Here is a 17,280-nt window from a genome sequence, read left to right on the forward strand (position 1 = left end):
GCCCCTTGTCCTGTCACTACAGGCCTTGGTAAAAAGTCTCTCTCTACCTTTCTTCAAAGCTCCCTTATTTACTGAAAGGCTTAAACCAGGTCTCCCTGGAGCCTTCTCTTTGCCAGGCTGAGCAACCCCAACTCTCTCAGCCTTCCCTCACAGGAGAGGTGTTCCAGTCCTCTGGCCATTTTTGTGCCTGTTCCCTGGACCCATTCTTAACAGGTTAGGATTCCATAGGTATTTTTACTTCATGAACCTCCCTTAGTTTTACATATATTTGTCAATTATAAATAATGGCAATGCCATCTATCCTCAAGGTTTGCTCTCCTTGAGTTCCCCAGAGTGAATATTGCCCAGGAGTATGCCCTCATATGTGTTGAATGACAAAGAGAAGTTAACAAGGAAGAGTTCTCTGACCCCAAGAATGTCATTGCAGTGAGTGTGCGCTCATTGGGTCCTTTGAGGTCATCACCAGCATGCTTGGAATTTCAAAGCAAAGTACAAGACTACTAAGTATATAAAGCAGATGAATGTGCTGAGCCTTTCGACTAGAAATTATAGAACAATAAAAGTTTCATGAGGTATTATTCTTGTTATTCTTAACTGTAAAACAGTTTTTAAATTATTTGGTATATGGACAGTATATTACAGTCAGCTGAAATTAAAAAGGTAATATTTTCCCAAACCCCTTCTGTTCCACCCTCAGAAATTTCTGTTTCAGTACTCTTTCAGGGATGATTGAATTGGAAGATCTACTGTTGATACAGATTTTTTTGTCCATTTTATTTTAAAGAAAAATGGCTATAATTTTAATAGCATAACAATTTATGCAGAAGTTGCTTGTTTCCTAGAAAAAGCAGTTTAATCTGACTTAATTGAGCACTAAACTTTTTCTTTTCTATAGAACTACAAAATTCTAACATGAAAGAACTTTTTTCTCTGAAAATAAGAAGTAACTTCAGATTTCTTGTTGTATTTTAGGAAGCTGAGTAACTTGTGGTCTTTATTACTGTGGCCTCTAAATTATGAAAAGAATTAAGGGAATATGTAGGCTGTGGGTAAAGTTTTTTTAATGGTAACAAAATGTATTTAGAATTTGAGAAATTAAACTTTACCTAAAAATACCTCACAAATCATGGTAAATATTCTGTCTTGTTATTTAAACAATTAAAAAGAATGTTCTAATATTGTCTAGTATTGTAAATGCACTCTTTGATGGTTTCGGGACATATTCCAGGAATCACAGCTCCTATTTGTATTATTTTGCTACTCTTTTTCATGATAATGTCTCTACATTATTTATATATGCAATAGCAGGGATTGATTAATTTTAGTGATGATAAGATTTATATGTGATGATATGTAGTTCTTTTGCAACACTAGCTCTCTGCTAATGGAATAACTACACTGGTCTTTGTCCCATGGAAAGCACTGTATGGATAGTTTCCCACTGAGGTTAGCGGAGCCTCATGCAGGTGCCAAATCTACCCTGATGATTCTTGTAACTGTTTGTAACTGTATAGAAATGCCAAGTGTGAATGTAGACAGCAGTGCTGTGTAATGAATGCAGTTCTCTTTGTAAATAATATCAGATACCTTGTTGTCCTACATGACTGGTACTGCTTGCCCCCTATTCTATTCCTTTTTCCTCCTTCTGCCCCTTGTGTTACTGACCACCAAGTGATTTATGCCATAGCAGTATCAGGATGCTGCAATATTTTTTTGTTGTTAAAAACTGATTCTGAAACCCTGGTTAACTGCAGTTCAGTAAAATATATTGTACAGAATTATTCACAAAATACATTGCTATTTACCTCTCTAATTTTGTAGTGGAAATGCCTATGACTCAGTTTCTTTACTGTCGATTTTGGAAAATTAAAGTTGTTATATCTGAAGGTTCTTTTTTTCTGTAATGCTAGTTGGTAAAAATAGCAATTATATGGAGTATTTTTCCTTTTTATTTTAGTATCAAAGATGCAGGCTCTGGGAGAGATTGCATGAAGAGCACATTAACGCAGGACGAACAGTTCAGGTAAGGCTATTAAAATGACTGTGATATTAATGGAATTAAATTACATACATAGTACTGGTTACCTCAGGGATGGATCTTCCCAGAGATGTATATTTGACAGACGGATTTGAGAAGTACATGGCATCACTTTACTTTTGTTTAAAAGGTAGGGATTTCCTAATTGTGTCCTATGAGGCAAATACAGTCAGAAATGTTTCAGGATTCTTGAACAAATGAAAATTTGGAGACCCTGGTGTTTTGCAAACTATCCTCTTACATTATTGAATTAGAAGACAGGAATTGCAGTAAGGGATACTGTTAATTTTAAAGCATGGTTTCAGATCAAACACAGAGTATCTGGACTGCTACTTTGGTGTGCACATGTCTTGTTAGATGCATAATATCATCAAAGGAGGAAATACCAGACACATTTGTCAGTATGGTGTCACCTCAGTGACTTCAGGCATAGTCACCATAACTCAGCACACAGGGAATCTCACATCTGTTTCTAAAAAAATGCATGTCTTAATGAAAATGATGCTAATGCCAAACATCAGCCTTCAGACTGCTAAATAGCACACAGCCAAAGATTATCAATACAGAAAAACACAAAGACCAGATCTGCACTGCAAAGTTCCCTGACACAGATATAGCAGCTAGTGGTTATAATATGCTGTACTGGCAAAATTCTGGGTACAGACGTGTCTTTGCCAGCAGGAGGGGCATTTTGTGTTGGCTTCATGGGTGGTGTTCAGAGGAAGTACATGACTTTGTGACCTATGCTAAATCTAGACAAGCAGGCTTTGCCAGCAGGGGTAGCACAGTCCTAAGCCACTGTATTTTATAATTCTAATACTGTAAATTCCTGTGTTTGTTGCAGTGCCTTACTAGCTCCTGTGGGAAATTAGACCAGACTAAAAATGAAAAAAAAAAACCACAAAACCTCAGAAAGAAGAACTTAATCCCGATTGAACAGCAGTGTTAGACAGTAGGCAGAACTGGAGTTATATATCTTTTCTGAGGAATGGAAGGTGTTAAGTCAGCTTGTTAGGTGTAGATTATAAGAAGTTATATATGAAATCCACTTGATTTTTTTGTTGTTTGGAGGTCTGAATGTTTATTTTTACTTTTCACAAAGCATTTTTGAAATTTGAATATAAAATAAGTTTATTCTTAATATCAAAAGAGTATTCCAGATGTGAAGATTCTGTTAAAGCGATGGCATTCTAACAGGCGTGGTGTAGTAAGCACATGTTTGCTTATGTCTTCATTCTAATCTGTTTTCACATCTGAGGGGAGGAAAAGCTTCTCTTGGAACTCTTTATTATTAGTATAATTTGTTTAGCAAGACAAAATTTATCAATAATTAGAGAAAAAATAATCATGTTCAAGATGATGTTTTTAAATACAGTAAGTGCTTTAGTAATAAAACCTCATATTTGTTTCTAGAAACATTTATATTTGTCTTGAACCTAAAGCCTGCCATTTTCACTTTCAGCCAAAATGGATTTTCTTATATTTCATTTAATGCTTATTGCTTTTAGATCTGCATGCAAGTTACGCATTAAAAGTGGTTCACATTCTGATACCCAGACAGCAGAATAAGTGTCTGGGTCCATGCAAAAAGAGTAGACTAGGTCTTTGTTTTAATTAAACAGTTAGAAGTCTGGAGTACTTGATAATAAATTATATGACATGTAGAATGTGTTTGCTGTAAGCTGTTTAAATGTTTACCAGTGGACTTGTGATCTGTTTGTTTGCGAAGAAATCAGATTAATTATTGTGATACCAAATGTTCTCTGCAGCACACGCTTTGCTCTCAGAATTAGATGTTGTAAAAATACATTAGGAATCCCTAAGTCAATATTGACCCAAGGCATCCGCCACAGGTTTTAGACAAATATATGCACAGCCACTCTACATTTAATCCATGTGCACATAATTAGCCATTTTTCTGAATTTTCAGTTTACCCAGAATAATTACTTCTGTTGTACTTTTGATGATGGTCAAAATTATAATAGAAGTATAGATGAGCATAAATGTATACCTCTTCTTGCTGGTGGCCAGATGCCACATCAAAAACTTCTAAAAAGGAAAGTGAAGAAAACTGGAGAAGTCTTTACATGATAACACCCTTCCAAAAATACTGAGAGAATGCCTCTTGTATACTGTGTATTAGTTTTCATGAACGTGCTCTTGTAGATCTTAATTTTTACGGATGATCTGTGGACTTCTTAAAATGTTAGGACCTGAACAAATAGGCAGTTTTGCTAGGCTTTGCTCCATATATGCTGACTATGCCATACAATTAGTTAATTATTGCAAGATTTAAGTTAATTTCAATGAAATTGCAGTATTTTATTGTAACACCTAAAGGACTGCTTTGATCATAGTGAGAGGTAGAAAAATGCTGCAGTTACTAGAGAGGATATAAGTCATTGAACTAAAAAATGGAAAACACTGTGAATGAATGATCTGGCTTTAGTGTGTATTCAACTGGCAAAAGGAGACACTCTGTTCTGCAAAGCATATGTAGGCAGATGTAGTCTCTCCACTGTGTTGCTCTAACGTGGAAAGGTATTTGAAAAATGTTAATTTTTTTTCTTTTTTTGCTTTTATGATTTCCATTTCAACTGAAAATGGTTTACAAGTAAAAGACGGTCTTAAGTCAGCTCTCTTTTGCATAAATCTTCAAAGTTTAGTTGTATGGCTCATGTCTTCTGTACCATCTTCAAAATTATGCAGTCTTTAAATGAAGTGTCTTTCTGGAGTACTATGCAATATACTGGGAGAGCATGAGAAGCAGGGTAGATGAGCATCTTTACTGCTGCAGGAGATTTTTCATGGTTTCAGTGCAGGGTCATGTAAAATCAGCTCACTATTGCAGCCTGTCGCCATCTGTAGGGTAAATATATCCTTAAACTCAGGTTTTGTTTGACCTATGCCAAGAAATTTGCAACATATATTCTTTATTACATTTCTTTGAACAAAGGCTGGAGAAGATAAGTGAAGGCAAGATTACATTTGTAGAGCTAAGCTACTGCAATACCTTCTTAAAATCATACTTACGTTTGAGAGTGTTTAAGGTGGTGGGCTTGTTTGGAGGCGCTATTTACCTCTTAATTTAGAAGAACAACATGAGCAGAAGACAGGAGATAAAAAGGGACTGATTTCTTGGACGTGACAGATCCTATGTCATCCATGTACTATATCAGGATAAAGAGTTTAAAATGTAAACTACTGGAAAATGTATATGACATTACATTTAATGACGGTACAACCAAAAGGAAGGAAAAGAGAATGACAGTGGCAGAGATTGAGTGTAATAATGGCATGACCACCATGATTCAGTTAGCTGGTAGTGTTAGGAGCAGTGTAGGCTGTTAGGGATAGAGTAAGTGAAGTGCTGGAGTTTCTGAGCGCTCTGGGAACATCAGCCTTGCCAAGGATGCGAGGCTGAAGCAGATACTTACACTGTGATTTTCAGGTAGCTGTTGCTGAGGGCCTTAGATAGAACTTCAGATATTTCCATAGCTGGTACAGATATCACATGTTACTTGGAAATAATCCTAAAGCTCAAGTCACTGCTGCCTTTTCAAGGGATTTGGTCCCATCTCAGCCCTTTGACATTTGTACAAGGTGGAGCCATGTGGACCTGGTGTTTATCCTGGTGCCCAGGGGCCTCACTTTGGGTCAGCACTGAAACACTGAGGTGTCCTTACGTTCTTTGTTACTACCTCTTTTCCTTGTGGTGTTATGGGCCCTTAATGAACAGCGTCCTGTGGCAGTGTAGCCCAAGCTCTCTGCCATGGCACACTGCTGCGGGTCGCTGCATGCGTTCGCCTGCTGTTGAGTGGGAATTCCATTATTTCTTCTTTGTTGTCATCCGTAACTTTTTCTCAATTGTAATGAAATTGGTTGCGCGCAAGAGGGAAGTGTTGCTGGTATAACATCGGTGGTGATGTTCATGAGTGTTATGTAGTTGAGTGTGAAGTGATGATGGTATTTTAAGGCAGCCTACAGTAAGCCTGTGGAAACACAGCACCTTATTTCTCATCAGGTTTGAAAATTCAGCTGTCACCATTAGTGAAGAAAAATTACTGCTCTGAAAAAAAAAAAAAAGAAGAATTTTTACTCTTTTGTATAAATAATGTTTATTGGTTTTCTGAAAATTGCTGTTAATACTTCTGAATCACTTAGGGAATCTATCACTTTTCTCACATGTCCAAGACAGCTGTAAAGGGACTCCTGTTTATCTTAGGAGGAGAAGAATATGGGAAGATACTTTGTGTTTTTAAAGATAACTCTAAAAACTGAATCCTTACAATAATTCTTTCTCTTATTTAAACTGTGTGCTGAGTAATAAGGTAAGCTTAATGGGCAGATGTGTTCTGTCATTCAGCAGCAGTGATTAAAAAAAATGTTTAAATGAAGCTCTCCTTTGGCTCATTTATCTCTTTTTGTATTTTACTTTCTGATAGAAATTTATAATTTATTATTTATTTTTTATTGAATGTGTTTGTAAAGATTTTGAAAAGAATGAAAAAGCAGAGCAACTTCATTATGTATGACTTTTCTGTTTATTTCCATTTTGGATGTGCTGATAGAGTCAATAGATTTCTCACAGTAGTTGTGAAAACCATGCCACTTCTCATTTACTTTTCTGGAAAAAATCCATTATATTTATTCACATAATGTAGTGAATCCACCATCCTGGTGGATCTCCCAGACCTACCTCCAAATTTGTGGACACTTTAGAAAAATTAGGCTCAGACTTTGTGTCTCTATGTCAGTTCTGCATTTATTCAAGAACAGTGAACCTCACTCCAAAAAAGTCCTTTAAGTCCTAGGGATGAAAACACTATGTGATAGCTATAGAACATTAGTTTCGGTATATAGCAAAAATACGCAAACAGCATAAAGCTGAGAGAGACTAAGGGATTCTGGTGGAGAGGACAGGCTTAGAACTCATAATGGTGTTGAGAAAAGACCTGAAAAATCAGTATGTTTTTGGATGGTGACAAGAACAATCATTGGCAGTATAGAGCCTGTCATGGGAAGCTGTTGGGGCAGCTCTTGTGCAAAAGGGACTTGAAGGGCACAGAGTAAAAGTGAACCAGTAGTGTGGTAGTGATGCAAAAAAGCCAGTTAATGTAGTGGGATATATAAATGGAAGAATAGTCAGTGCGGTGTCTTATACAGCCTCTTTGGTCTGCATTAGTAGGATCCCAGGTAGAACAGTTAGTCCAGTTTGAGCACCACCCTTCTAGGGAAGCTGTGGACTGATTAGGGAGCTGTAGGGGAATAGACAGGGATCGGCGACCGGAAGATCACGGGATGTGACGGAAAGATAGACTCCTCCCCATAGAAGTGGCAGGAACAGGAAGCTCAAGAGCTATATAAGCGTGTGACGCAGCTAAATAAACGGACATTTTGTATCCATCATATTGATGTCTGTGCATCACTGTCCCCAGGGTGGGTAGAGCCCTGTGTCCCGGAGGTATGCGGCCCAAGGTAAGTTCTCCCGTAGAAGCGTACAGCTACAGGGAGCATTCAGGGAGAACAATGAAAATGGTCAGAAATTGGGAAATTGACACTTACTTGGAAAGACAGATTAGTTATCTTGCCCAAGGAATGCCTAACAGTGGTGTGTTGTCTGTTTGCAAACATGGAAAAGATGGTTGCAAAGAGGATCGGGCTTGTCTTCCTCTGTTTTGAACAGAGAGGATTAGAAATACCTGGTTTAAACTGAGGCACGAGAGATTTCTGTTAGACATGAGGAAAAATACTATGGGAATTAGGATAATGAATTCTTGTAATATAATATCAAGGAGGTTGTGGCTCTTCATGAAGAAGTCCTTTTAAGACCAGATTAGGTAAACAACTGTCAGAAATAAAATAGGGTCAACAGGTCATGCTTTGAAGGCATGACTTCCCAAGGTTTTCACCAGCTTTATTTTCCTACAGTTTTTATGAGAAAGCCATTTGAAACAAAGACTGTTATTTGCTTTTGAAAGTTAACAGACCAAAACTGGAAATATTATGAAGAAAAATTCTGTTTCTTTTGGGCTGAATTTGCTGAGTTCAAAACTCAGGAGTTCCCATAAATGAAAACAGGATTTTGTGTTACCTTCCTTGCTAAGTAAGCTTGGTTTTAAAAGTGGAAACAGTAGGAAAGAGAGCGATATACTCTCAAATGATTATGAAAAGAAGTCACAGTCATTTGCATATCCATAACATTTACCATGATACACCCTGGTGAGTTCCCGATGCATGTCTTCTCACAGCGGGGCATAGCTTTCTTGCTAGGCTGAACGTGTTTCGCTTCTGTTTAATTGACAACAAAATGGAACAGAAGTCCTCTCTCCAAAACCACAAAAGAAGAGGTACTAAAATTAAACTTCACCAACTAGGCAAATATCATTGTCTGATTCCTCCATCTTTTTTTCTCACAAATATTTGTCTTTGATCACCAATGTAATAATGAACAGTGAAAGTAAGCGAGGATCTGATTTAGCCATTCCTTGGGGTGGGTAGTTCGTATATCTTGAAGCTTCTGTTCAGGATTTTTGAAAACTCTAGCAGCAAGTTGGTGGTTGTGTTGGTCACTGCACAGTAACCATCTTCATTATACCTGTACATTGGCTATACTGGTAATTTCAACTGGGACATTTTAAATTTTTTTTTCTTTTTTTTTTTTGTTAAAGAAACCGCTATGGAAGCATTATTAACTCATCCCAAACTCACTATTGTCACTGTTTCACAACATGTTTTTGTTTGGCATATCAATTTTTGTCTCCATTATGGCCACAGACAGGATAATAATAATTTTGTTTCCTGAAACAAAACAGCAGGATCAACTTCACTCGGTCCCCTGCATATAATTTTCACAAAACAGGTAATTACATGTTGTGTCTAGATAGTCCCCTTTTGTGTTTTAAATGAAATACCAAGATTTTATAAACTGAGAATTTTGGCACGTGGTAGGCTGTGACAGTGACAACATTCTCCCTTTTTCAGTACTTATAGGTAGACCATGGGCAGAAGATAACAGGAAAAGCAAGGTAGATTAAGATGGGAAATATATGAGGAAAATTATTGGGTACCATGTTTCTAATTCAACTCAATATCTTACAAAGTTTTTTTTTTGTATCTCTCTTTTTAAATTGTTTATCAGTGTTTTTACCTGGGGTTAGCCTTAAACAATGCAGCCTAAGTTGGCTAGCAGTACTCTTAATTTAAGCATACAATAGAATATACCCTTGGTAATTCGACAAATGATTTTTACGAATCAATAGTTCTTTAGCTGCCTAATATGGCTTGTGTAGTGTTACTTCAATTTGTTGTTGAATTAATTTCCTTTTTCTCTAATTATATTTCTACTCTTTTTTTTCATACATGTTAAAAAAAATTAATTCTACTAGTGTATGTAAGTAAAATAAATTCCATCTAGTTCCTGCTTTTCCAGGTAAGCAATACTGCCGTTCAAAGGCATTACCTGTACCTGGATTGTATTACTGAAGGAAACCTTTCTTTTTCTAACCACTCGCTGGTGTTAATCCATTCTGTTGTTCTGCTGCGAGAAGAATATTCAAAACAATTGGTAAATAGTGCAATAAATAATTTATTATATCATCTTATAATGTAATGCAATGAATATTATTTTTATTACAGCCTTATTTTTTTTTAATAAATAGATAAAAACTCTGTCCTAAAATAATGAGTGGTATAATTTAAACTATAAATTTCTTCTTTTAATTTGTGGAAAAAGAAAAGTTGTGTGCATTTTCAGATTTTAAAAACCTAGGCAATAAAAAGACCCTCTATTTTTGCTGTAGGCAGAAATTTATCTCACAAGAGATGCCTGCACACAGACTCTTCTTGCTAGTTGTGAATAGTTCATATCTTCTTGAAACTTCCGTAACTAAAGAAATATTTCTGTATTTTATTATATTTGATAGTCCAATCAAATATATTTGTCATCCTTCTGAAAAAAGAATGTAAATATTGCAAAAATAAGTAATCTCTCTTTTGTCCCTGAAGGTGTCTTTGCAAAATGAAAATGATAGTTTTGGGGTAGTTGGGGGTTGCAAATGATTGTGTCCTGCAGTGCTATAATCACCACTGTTCCTTATTATAAAAAAAGGCAAATTTTGAGAAGCAATCGCTTCTTTAATTTGGATATAGTAACTTGTTGCAACTTGTGTAAATATTTTGGCAAAGGCCTAAGTTGATCACAGACACCAGAATAACTTCAGTAATTACACAGTGAGTTAATTAGTTAAATGCTTTACTTGAAAACCCAAAATAAAACAAACTGACTTCTTTACTTGGAGAAGTGGATAAAACTGACAGCAAGAAAATCAAAATATTGATGAGAATGGCTTCAAAAATATTTCTCTCTTTTTTTGCGGTTGGCTGATGCTACAGATAAATTAGTTCCCCAGAGAAGATAATAGGTACCATCTCTTCCTTGATCTTCGGTTCTTATTCTCCTGGGGCAGATAGCTTAGCTTCTCCTATGGAAAGTAGGCCGTGTCCAAAAAGCCTCAGCAATATGTCCAGGTGACGCCTCACTGCGCTGTTGAGGGACTGCTCTGCTGGAGGCTGCCAGCCCCATTCATTTTTTTTTTTACTGAGAACTGAGTGAACTCATAAGCACAAGCAAATATTAAAAATACAGGCTTAGCGAGCTGGTTATGATGTAGTGGCACCGCTGGGTAAGAAGCGGTCTGAAGTACCGATGTCTTCCTCTATGGACAGCTCTGAGCTCTGGTCAAGGTGACTAGATCGCTGCCTTGCTCAGCATCACTGTCAGCTACAGGACTGTCATCTGACCTAGGAAGAGTAGGAGTTGGTCATTTACTCAGAAGGGATCATCTCTAGGTTGAACTCCCTTAAGTGAGGACAAGCCCCTTCTCTGCAGAGCGTGGTATTTTTTATGGGGTGGCTCTTCTGCAGGAGTAGTTGAAAAAGATCAGGGAGTAGCACTGGGTCACAAAATTAACAGAGCCTGGGAGACCCAGGGCGGCCTCAAAGGAAGGATTGACTGCATTATTGGAAGCACGGGCTCTTAGAGCAGTTGGGGGCATCTTTGGCAGGCAAACCAGCTGCAGTCAAAACATGCAGTCTGGAAATGGAAATGGATGTAGCAGAGGGGTGACCTCAAACACAGGGATTGCTTGAAAGCTGGGTCTTCTGAGGTTTGGGTTTTTTTGTCATAGTTTATTAAAACTTTAAAATGGCACTTTTTATAATTATTTAAAGATAATCAAGATGATAGTTGCTTCCCAAACACAAAAGATGCTCTTATGTAGGAAGCTACAAAATAACTCTTAACATTGTTACAGCAACTCCGAGCCAACATGAGAGAGATGGAGAAACTCTGTTTGCGTGTCCGACAGGAAGACATCCCAGTTCTGCAGAGAATGATAAATCCAGTTAAAGAGGAAGCTTCATTTGCCATAAAAGACTTCCTGCAGCTCCATTCTGAATCTGCAAAAGAACTTAAAAAGCAACTTGAAGTACAGGATGATGCCTCTTTAACCAGATCTGCAACTGTAGGAGGAGGTAGTAGAACTTCGTTTCTGTATCTCTGACATGTATATTGTTGTATCCAGTCCGCATTTTCTGACCAGGGTAACAAGTAAATGAGATTTCAGTCGTAGAATAATTGTTAATCAAGTAGTGGATTTTCTTTCCCTACAACACACTTTTCTCATGACCTGTGACTGAGTTTTGGTAAGTGGAGAATGCTCTAATTAAGTATCTTAACAAATGAGACAGTTGTGGCCTTGCATTAAAAAGATCCCGTAGCCTTGGATCTTGAAAGAGAAGACTCTTCATATGAAGAACTCACATTCATGTTTTACAGTAGCTCGACTTCTTTCCCCTGCCCCTGCAAATCACTTGATTGTGTGTGAGTAATCATTTAGGCCATTTTCATTGTATTAGTGCTTGCAACATCAAGAAGAAAATTTTTATATGACAGTACAATATGCCACTGCTGAAATACCTGGAAAAAGAGGAGCAAGTCTCTCTATTAAAGGAGAACATCTCTTCCTGTAGCATTTTATCTCAGTAACTGACAAGAAAGGAGAAAACAATATAAATCCATTTAAATAAAAGATTTTAAAAACACACTATAACATGCTACAAGTCAGACATGTTTGCTCATTTTCCCTCCTTTCTTTAGAAAATGTCTTTCATTCCTTGTTCTACCATTCTGTCTTCGGGGGAGGCCCTTGTTGTGTCCTGGTACCAGCTAGTGTTCTCTGCTAATGATCTGTGAGAAAGTTGGTTACATCAGGATTAAATCCCTCCACATAATAGCAATTAGTTTGATTGCTGCAGTAGCAGTACTGTTTAAAATTGTTCAGAAATTTCATGCGTCTTTAAAATTGAAAGAGTATTCTCAGTTAATGGCATTGTAGAAGAACTTGCCATCAAATGTGATTTCTTGACCCTTCTTGTTGCTACGTAGAGAACTACATAAACTCTTTCAAGTGTGATTAACAAGCTGGCAAGTAGCAGGGAGGAAAGACGAGTAGGTTTGGAAGACTGGACTTGCTTTCGAGAATGTCATGTGCAGTAGTATCAGAAAGCCTTATGAATGTCAAGATATATCAAATATAGAACCAAAGAATGGTTTGGGTTGGAAGGGACCTTTGAACTAGATGATCCTCAACCACCCTGCTGTGGGCAGGGACATCTTTCACTAGACCACGTTGCTCAAAGTCCTGTCCAACCTGACCTTGAACACTTCCAGGGTTGGGGCATCCACAACTTCCCTGGGCAGCCTGTTCCAGGGTCTCACCACCCTCATCATAAAAAATTTCTATCTTCTTACCAGGCCAATAAAAAAGACTGAATTGGCTTCTGACATATAAATCTTGACTTTTGTAACACCTTCAGCATCTTGTAGTTGATTGTTCAGTAGTTTGTCCTAATATCTTTGTGGAATTTAAGGTCTGGCTATTTGCTGCAGTATCCTTCCCCTCCAAAAAAGGAAGATAATAACTGAATCTGTTCTCTTCCAGTCCTCTGGGACCCCCTTACTCAAGTTCTCAGAAATATGCTTGAACTTTCAGAGGCTGTTTCTTATATGCTGAAGAGTGAATTTCATCAGACCCTCAGGACTTGAATAGATCTACCTCATCTAAATATATTTAACCTGTTCTTTTTATGTTTCAGCTGATCCTTTTTTTCCTTTCTTATTTAAATTAATTGCATCAAATACCTGATGAAAGCTACCTGTTTGTATAAAGACTGAATTAATCTTTCTCTGGGCCATCTGTTATTTTCTTTCTTTACCTGGCAACGCACTTACTTACACTTCCTTTGTCTTCCTCTAACTTGAAAAGCATCCATAGAAACTTTCTTGCTACAATTACAGGTAGTGTTTTCCTCAATCCCATCAGTGGCAGGGAAGAACACTGAAAGGAACAGGAAAACTCACCTGATTAACACGTGGTTCAGAGGCTGGTGCCATCAGTGGAATTTTGGGTTTTTTTGATCATGGGGAGGTTTATATGGCACGGGCCTGCTGACGGCAGACGGAGTTCAGCTATCTCAACGGAGAAAAAGGATGTCATGAGTTGGCAGGGCTCATTGAAAGGGCTTTAAACTAGGTTCTAAGGGGGAAGGGGATATAGCCAGGCTCACTACAGAGGAGCCTAGGGGTGGCGTGCCAGAGTTGGTGAAGTTGATAGCCCAGCTCAGGTGCATCTACACCAATGCAGGCAGCATGGGCAACAAACAAGAGGAGCTGGAAGCCATGTGCAGCAGGATAGCTATGACTTATTCGCTGTCACAGAGACATGGTGGGGTGACTTTTATGACTAGAGTGCTGCAGTGGATGGCTATAAGCTCTTCAGAAGAGATAGGCAAGGAAGGAGAGGCAGTGGGGTGGCTCTATATGCTAGGGAGCGTTTTGATTGCGTAGAGCTCAACGATTGTTGAGTCGAGTGCTAATGGGTAAGGACGAGGGGGAAGACCAACAAGGCAGATATCTGGTGGGGGGTCTGTTATAGGCCACCCAACCAGGGTGAAGAGGTAGATCAAGCATTCTGCAAGCAGCTGGCAGAAGTTTCACACTTGCTAGCCCTTTTTCTCGTAGGGGACTTCACCTTACCAGATGTCTGCTGGAAATACAGCACAGCAGAGAGGAAACAGTCCAGGAGGTCCCTGGAGTGTGTGTAAGAGAAATTCCTGATACAGTTGGTGAGTGAGCCTACCAGGTGAGGTGCCTCACTTGATCTCCTGTTTACAAACAGAGAAGGACTGGTGGGAGATGTGGCACTTGGAGGCCACCTTGGGCTTAGCAACCATTATATGATCGAGTTCTCGATTTTTGGTGAAGTAAAGAGGGGGGCAGCAAAACCACTACCATGGACTTCCGGAGGGCAGACTTTGGCCTGTGCAGGGCACTGGTTGGGAGAGTCCTTTGGGAAGCAGTCCTGAAGGGCAAAGGGGTCCAGGAAGGCTGGGCTTTCTTCAAGAAGGAAGTCTTAAAGGCGCAGGAGCAGCCTGTCCCTATGTGCTGTGAGACGAACCAGTGAGGAAGACAACCGGCCTGTCTGAACAGGGAGTTTTTGCCTGGGACTCAGGAGAAAAAGGAGAGTTTACCACTTTTGGAAGAAGGGGCAGGCAACTCAAGAAGAGTACAGGGATCTTGTTAGGTCATGAAGAGAAAAAATTAGAAAGGCAAAAGCCCATCTAGGACTCGTTCTGGCCACTGTTGTAAGGGGTAACAAAAAATGTTTTCACAAATAAATACATTAACAACAAAAAGAGAGCCAAGGAGAATCTCCATCCTCTATTGGATGCAGGGGGGAACATTGCCACTGAGGACAAGGAAAAGGCTGAGGTATTTGAGCCAAAGAAGGCATTAGTCTTTAATAGCCATACCAGTTATCCCCAGGGTATTCAGCCCCCTGAGCTCAGTGTGCCCATGTGGCCAAGAAGGACAACAGACATTGAGGTGCTGGAGCGTGTCCAGAGAAGGGCAACGAAGCTGGTGAAGTGTCTGGATAATAAGTCTTATGAGGAGCGGCTGAGGGAGCTGGGGTTGTTTAGTCTGGAGGAGGCTGAGGGGAGACCATATCGCTGTCTACAACTACCTGAAAGGAGGTTGTAGCGAGGTGGGTGTTGGTCTCTTCTCCCAAGTTACTAGGAATAGGACGAGAGGAAATTACCTCAAGCTGCACCAGGGGAGGTTTAGATTGGATATTAGGAAAAATTTCTTCACTGAAAGAGTGGTCAGGCATTGGAAGAGGTTGCCCAGAGAGGTGGTGGAGTCACCATCCCTGGAGGTGTTCAAAAAACCTGTAGAGATGGCACTTCAGGACATGGTTTAGGAGGCATGGGGGTGTTGGGTTGACAGTTGTACTTGATGATCTTAGATGTCTTTTCCAACCTTAATGATTCTATGATTTATGCCTCTTAGTAGTTGCAATTTATTTTTGTCCTAGTCTTTTTGATGTTAGTTTTCCATGCTTATATTATTCCCTGTACTCATCTTAATTGTGTGTCAAATTCTTGATACCCAGGGTATTGAAAAGCTCTCGCTGAATCCGTAAGCATTTTCCTCTGCATCAGGATAATTTGCTGTCATCTTCAGTGTAGCCTGTTTTATTAGTGTCTACTAGCTCTTCTGCAGTCCTTTATCCTTTAGGAACTTCTTCCCCAGAGTTTCTATTAATTGTTTTGCCAAATGTGTTAATATCTCTTTCGGGGGGAGCTTTAGTCTTTAGTCTTTTACACCTAGTTGTAGAATAGTGAACTCTGGTATTCAGTGATCCTCTTCATCCACATTAGCCATTATTTTCAGGCTCTTTGTAAGCTCTTCTCTGTTACAATCAGAATTAAATTTACAATATCTCTTCTTTTGGTAACTTTCATGAGTTATCCTCAATACATTCTGGTATTTCACTGGAAAGGCCTTGTCTTGGCTTATTGCTTTTCTAACAGTTACACAGGTGTTAAATGGGAACTAGAGTTTAATTTCAAAGAACAGGACTGCTTTTGTACTCTGAAATACCTTTAAAATATGGAGGACATTGAGCATAACTGCACTTCAGAAAGACAAGGAATTGATCGGAAAGATTGGAATGAAAAGAACAGAAGAATGTTACTGGAATAACATGCTCCTGCAAGTCTGCTCAAGAATACAGGAAATAATTCACCCCATTTAAAGTGAAACATACAGGCAGGCAGACAACTAAATACAATTAAACAGATTTTTTTTCTTCCAAGTTTTCCTGACAGTGAAAGCAGCTCTGTTGAATTGCTAATACAGATGCAATATATTGCCTATTCTTTTGTGCTTAGAGGCTGCAGTCCTGAAAGCAAATCTTGGCTGCTGATCTTAATCAAAGGAGCTTCAGTATGCCCATTCTTTGTAGCATGTTGCTTCCCATCTGGTAGAGGAGGAAGGAGTTTACAAATTCAAATCGCCCATTTAGAAGGCATGTCAGTGAAATGATGTGGTCCCTTCTCCCCTTCACCATCCTCGGCTCGGGTCCAATAGAAATGGAATTTAATTGCATTTTGAACAAATATTAACAAAAGGTGAGACTCCACTCTTAAAATTACTAAGATCTTTTAACCAACATATTGAATCTTCTGGAGCATTAGATTTTTATCTTGAGTGTAATGAGGTGCGAAGCTGCTCTATGAAATCTGCAGAGGTGTTTTGTATTACTGCATTTCTGTGGAGACGCTGTAAGTGAACTGGTAGACACTTCCATTCTCAGTTCTTTTGAAATTGGTTAGACTTGATAAAACATGAACCAGTGAATATAAATTTCTTACTCATACTTACAGACCGAATGTGACTTCCCCTTCTCTTCCCCTTAGTTTGTTGAAGTGAGTGAAGGGTTTTCTTGAGGATTTTTTCCCCACTGATTTTTAGTTATTAGAAGATGAAAACAGTGTAAACCTACTTACAATTTTACATTCTTATGATTGTGTGTCAGGCAAAACTTCAGTGTCATCCACGTATTTTGAAGGATGTGCTTTTCTACAATAGGTCAGCACAGATTGTTAAGGACAGACCAGAACAGGGAACTTAATTTGTGAGCGGGCAGTTTTGCTTTGTGAGCTTTTTTTTTTTTGCTTTTGAATTACAAATATTGTGATTTCATAGAATTGTTAAGGCTGGAAAAGACCCTTAAGATCATCAGGTCCAACCGCTAACCTATCACTGCCAAGTCCACCAGTAAACCGTATCCTCAAGCACCACATCTACCCTTCTTTTAAATACCTCCAGGGATGG

The 17,280-nt window shown here is 38.7% G+C and overlaps 1 protein-coding gene across 5 annotated transcripts in view; it reads left to right on the forward strand.

Annotated features, from left to right (window-relative positions):
* Positions 1–17,280, forward strand: part of STX17 (syntaxin 17) — a 41,586-nt gene that overhangs the window by 16,353 nt on the left and 7,953 nt on the right. For all 5 annotated transcript variants that reach the window (XM_064443165.1, XM_064443163.1, XM_064443164.1 and 2 more), the window contains exons 3-4: positions 1,958–2,023; positions 11,354–11,573. In XM_064443165.1, coding sequence (XP_064299235.1) covers positions 1,958–2,023; positions 11,354–11,573 — 286 coding nt within the window. The remainder of the gene's footprint in view (positions 1–1,957; positions 2,024–11,353; positions 11,574–17,280) is intronic.

This window comes from Phalacrocorax carbo, chromosome 2 (genome assembly GCF_963921805.1).
Source record: "Phalacrocorax carbo chromosome 2, bPhaCar2.1, whole genome shotgun sequence".
NCBI lineage: Eukaryota > Metazoa > Chordata > Aves > Suliformes > Phalacrocoracidae > Phalacrocorax > Phalacrocorax carbo.